Source organism: Plasmodium vivax, genomic scaffold (genome assembly GCF_000002415.2).
Source record: "Plasmodium vivax scf_7132 genomic scaffold, whole genome shotgun sequence".
NCBI classification, from domain to species: domain Eukaryota; phylum Apicomplexa; class Aconoidasida; order Haemosporida; family Plasmodiidae; genus Plasmodium; species Plasmodium vivax.
In genome coordinates this window covers 1-5,535 of record NW_001849965.1, presented here as the reverse complement: position 1 = coordinate 5,535, position 5,535 = coordinate 1, and the positions used below count along the sequence as shown (strand labels likewise).

General features: G+C 27.2%; 1 protein-coding gene across 1 annotated transcript; it reads right to left on the bottom strand.

Annotated features, from left to right (window-relative positions):
- PVX_104180 (variable surface protein Vir12, putative) lies at window positions 1-2,054 on the bottom strand (the record flags this gene model as incomplete). Its single annotated transcript, XM_001612558.1, has 4 exons — window positions 1,672-2,054; window positions 1,476-1,535; window positions 155-1,281; window positions 1-11 (listed from the first exon to the last, which is right to left on the bottom strand). The coding sequence occupies exons 2-4, from the start codon at window positions 1,496-1,498 to the stop codon at window positions 1-3; spliced, it is 1,161 nt and encodes a 386-aa protein (XP_001612608.1). The 5' UTR covers window positions 1,499-1,535; window positions 1,672-2,054.
- Window positions 2,055-5,535: the final 3,481 nt, after the last annotated feature.

Below are 5,535 nucleotides of genomic sequence, written 5' to 3'. Positions count from 1 at the left end.
TTAGTATATACCTTAAAATAAAGGAAAAAAACAAAAGAAAATCCTAACAACAAAGTTGCTACGCTGCCAATACGAAAATAATTTGTGTCCAATAAATTAGATTGGAATTCCTGATTATACATACCTGTACTAAAAGCTGCTGAACTTGAATTACTTCCTGTTATTATTCCTTTCTCGTATACATATTCTTCCTTCCCATCTTGTAAGTTAACACATATTAGTTTCCCTTCCTCGATTCTTGAATTCGAACAATTTACTTTAATTTCAGTGTTTCCCGCATTATTCGTATTTCCTATTCCTGAAAATAACTGTGCTATTCTGCGACCTAACTGATATTTTCCATAATTCTCCTTTGCTTCCCTTCTCACGTATTCACCTAAAAAAGTGTAACCCTTTAATGACTCTGGTATTCCTATTTTTGGTGTTGTACTCTTAGCAACTCTTCCACCCTTATCTGATGCTGCAGATTGTAATTTGGAATCATCCTGAGCTAAAAGCTCAGATCTTGCTTGTTCATTATCTTCACTGACTTTAGGATCTTTTCCAAGTTCTTCAGAAGCCTTTTTTTTTTCTTCTTCTGTAGGTGTAAATATATGTTCAACATTTGGATACCCTTTTCCTATATTATAGCATGATAAAAATGCATAACCATCATTCCTGGCACCATAATTTATTAAACATTTAACGTTGTGAATTGTAGTTCTATATTTTGTGGTGAGTGGATTAGCGTTTTGTTCCGTATCACTAGTTTGTCCACTTTCATCTGATGCTTTTTGAGTAAGCTTTTTAACTTTATCCAATAAAAGTAAAAGGTTACTGGGATCATATTTTGGATGACATTGGAAATAACTATAACAAAGATCATAGTTTTTATCACAACAATGTTCCTTGTCTTTTTTTTTCTTGTAAATTCCTTTAATATTATTAATGTAAGTAATAAATTTGCTTTCTTCATTATTTACAGAATTAATATATTTTTCTATAGCATCAAAATCTTTAAAATATTCGTATAGCATTTTTTCTTCTTTCGAATAATTTATATATTCATAATAATTATTATGACAAATGTTTATTTCAGATTTTTTATTCAAATGGTATTGTATATAATTTAGTTTATCTATTACGGGAATGATATTTAAATTCGTCAAGTCATCATTATTCATTTTACTTATTTCATCAAATACCCAATATTTCAGAAACAAACAATTATCCTTAAAATTACCAATTTCTTCAGTTTTATCCTTTCCTGCAGGTTTATTAACTTTCCCAGACATAGTAGCACTCACAGCTGCAGCACCACTCTCAGATGCAGCACCACTTCCAGCTGCAGTACCACTCCCAGCTTCAATAGTTACTCTGGGTTTAGATATATGTTTTAAGCTCTTCTCAAATTTTTTACAAAAGTCTTCAAGCCCAACATATTTATTCTTAAATGCATCACCTACGTTACAATGACTACAAGTGTAATTACTGACCCCATCATCATCAAATTTAGCATATATCTTACTTGAAGGAAGTTCCTTTAATACGCTTTCCTGAATTTTAAATAGAATAAATCAATTAGCTACACATTTAAGCTCATATTTTGATAATTTTTTTTATTATTATTTAGGCCATACAAGAATTCAAATAAGTTATAAATAATGACTTATATGGAAAATTCAAGTATACCCATTTTTTTTCAGATGCAGTAACCATTATATTTTGAAATATAAGGTGAAATGAAGAAAATTGTATATATACATATATTTCCAAGAAAATAAATAAAGACACATCACATACTTGTATCTCATGTGTAACGTTCTACATATTTTTAAAACTGAATAAACGTGTGTTCTTATTGAGTGTATTTTACACACTTTGTAGTATTAAATAAACACTGTACTTCTAAAAATTGAAAAAGTACAATTAAAGTAGGGAATAAAATAAACATTATTTTGCGCTAAATTAAAAACTGTTCTTAATTTGAATTATGAAATGTACTATGTAATATAACACATAATACATATAATAACAAATTAAATCACACTTCCCTTCGTGTAAAATTTTATTGTGTTAAAGCTATTTACTTGGTAATTCCATTTTGCTAATTACTATTATTCTCTATAAATAATGACCCTTGCAAAAACAGCAATTATGTTTCTTTATCTATATCTTTATTTTTATACTCAAGAATGATTGCCATTTTAATCATTCAACTTTCTTGCTTTTCTAACTAATAAACGTTTCATCGAATTTTACCACATCACTTTATACTAGCGTTGAATTTTTTCTCAGTTTGAATAAATGTGTTAGAGGTATTTCAAATTGGCAATTATAACATGCGATAAGTAAGCCGTATTTCCTTGTAATAAAAAATATTCTTTACTACAAAATAGTTTGAACTGTAGTTCTATTGTTAGAAGAAACATCAACATGTATAATTAACAAAATTGACCCACGTAATTTATTTCTTAATACAAACACAAAATTTTCTTAGTAAGCATTAAAATTACAATACAGTGTATTGTATACATTTTCAGCACAAACCTTGTTAAAAGAATTATAAAAAAAATTATTTAATAGTAAAACTTACATTGGATGTGCTTTCTCAAAATATAGGTTAAGCTCAATTTTTCGAATTAATAAAAGAGGGAATGTGAAATTTTCTTGCTATTTCCATTTTGTAGAACTCTTATTTCAAATTCATGTAAAAAAGAATTGATGTAATGTATGTTCCATTACGATACCATTTTTATAGCATTTATTTTATTGTCCATTTGTGTAAACGAAATTAGTGAAAGAAACACTGTTACTTCACCGTTTTTACATATCAGGTGATATTATATTTCCCTGTTTTAAACTAATAAGCCAAACGTATCACTAAATACTGCTATTCCATTTCAGAAACATAAGAAACAAGAAGGGGTAATTCTTCTACATCTAATATTTATATTTTTATACAGTTTATGTCATAAACTATTTTATTTTTTACATAATTTTATGGGAATATAACACGACTATCTTGTCGTACGTTGTGTGAACAATTAATTGCACTTTATGATAAGAAATTTTCTCATCCGAGTTATGATCACAATGTTAATATTTACATGTTGAATATGTGCTTGTTCTTTCACAGCTTAGGAGTAATGCAAAATGAATAAAAATGCCTTTCCCTCTTAATCTATATTTTATATACATTTTTGGCATAAACATATTACGCTAGTTTCACTTTTTATACAATAAACATTATCGTGTAGGTTTATTTGCACATCACTCTTTGCTATACAACCCTTTTATCATCTGTAAAGGGGCCCTAAGGTAGGGCACTATGTGGATTAAGCAGTTAACTACTCTTTATTATTAATACAGCTTATACATGTGCAATAAACCCAAAGTTATATATTAGCTGTCTGGTCGCCTAGCAGAATGGTACCTATTCTTAATGCGCATATTTAATGTGTACACGTATGTACGGATTTTTTCATTATAGGAAAAAAATGGAAATTATTTTTCAGGAAATTATTTACCAGGAAATTCCTTCCTGCTTAAGAACAAGATCGGAATAATAAAAAGGTGGAGATATAAGAATAAAAGTATATTTTAAAAACATTTCAAAAACAGATAATTTACGACATATGTACCGCGCTACATTTAGACTTCTTCTGGCATAGCCACGGAACACGGGGGATTATTTTAATGCAGCATATTATTCCGACATCTCTGAAAAGACAGTTTAAGGGACTTATCTGTGCCGAAATATCATGCATATTTCTAATCGGTTATTTTAGTTTTTTTAGAACTGCCCGCATTATTGCAGCAAAAATGTATAAAAAATCGCATTACCTGCATCCACGTGTATGATCTGTCAACGTATACCTTTCACATTTTATAATAGAAAAGGAAATTCTTTTACTAAATGTAAAGGGTTGTGGCTTCTGTACTCACATTTTTGGATAACTAGTTATCCGCATAAGCTAAATGCTTGAAAGTTTGGGAAAACATAAATGGTAGATTAATTCTACGCACAAACATTAACTGCTCAACTTATATTTCCCCATAAAATACTTATCAAAATATTGCACAGAATTTATTCAATTTGTCCAGCCAATATTGCAAGTTATATTCCTTTTTTGTACCTCTTATTTCTTGCACCATTTTTAACATGAAAATAGAAAATTCGCAAACTTTAATATAAAAGTGAACATACGGGTGTGAAAAAAATTTATAAAAAGAAATGTCTAAGAATATTTTTTATTTATATGGCGATAAGGGAAACGCCTTGGGGTGTCTTATTCTAAACAATGTTTTTTTCAGAAAAAGGAGCGCAAAGAAACGGCATTCTCCACCCCTCTTGCCTTCATTTCGCAAATATTGCATTATTATGAATAGTTAATTTGATCTAAGCTCTCTCTCTACATATAATATTGTATACATGCAATGTTGAAATGTACTTTCCATTTATCCACAACTGTTGCAAAAAGAACTTGCAACACTGGCAAACAAGGTATACTTTTTGTGCAAATATTTGCCATTCCTTTTCCATCAATGTAACACCCTCATTTCATGCACAAAAAGTAATTTGCAATATATTATTTAGTATAATTGCTTGAATAATATTGCAAAAGGGAATTATCAGAACCTCATTCAGCAAACCCATAAGAACAAGTTATAAAGAGGATTTTATTATTTAAAAATTACAACATCAAAGGATTTTTTTTGACTCTATTTATTTTATCTTATCAAATTTAAATCTTTTATTTAATTTAATTTATTTTTTTGTATAGAAAAAAAAAATTCCATTATTAATTATCATATATAACAGAAAAACTATAAAGAATCTTTTTTACCATTACATCATTTTTATTTTATTCATGTTCATTTTTTCTATTTCATTTTTCCTTTCGTAATTATAGCAGGAAATGGGTCAAAACAAAAATAAGATATAAAAACCTATAGAAAATTAAAACGTTATAATAGTTTTTCTTGTTCATTATTTATAAACAAGCACTTCAAATAAAAATCATGATCATTCTCTTTCTCCTAAATATTAATAAAAATAATCCCTTTAAATAATTAATATATGACATCATTAATATAGGGAAAATTAAATACAGATTAGCTTGCAACACGTGCTTTTTACGCTTAATATATTTATTAATTATTATTGAATTTATTTAAAATTATTTTTTTATATATGCCATAATGAAAATAATATAAAGCATTAATTAATATTTTTTTTTTTTACACATAGATGTAAATTTACATCGTGGCAATTTTTCCTATTTTTCTTATTTACTATCGTTTCGTATAATAAATAATTTCAAATATGGTTGTTTACATATGCCTATTAATATAAGACACTATTTTTTTTAGCTTTTTAAAAAAAATTTACGTTTTATTAATTATAATAATAGATTAATATGTAATGGAAAAAAGAAAATTTATTTAAATTTTATTTGCACTGCTATAGCAAAATTAATTAAAATAAAAATAAATTAATTTAATGCTTGGAGGAGAAAAACATGCTTATTATTATTTTTAATTTTTTTTTTT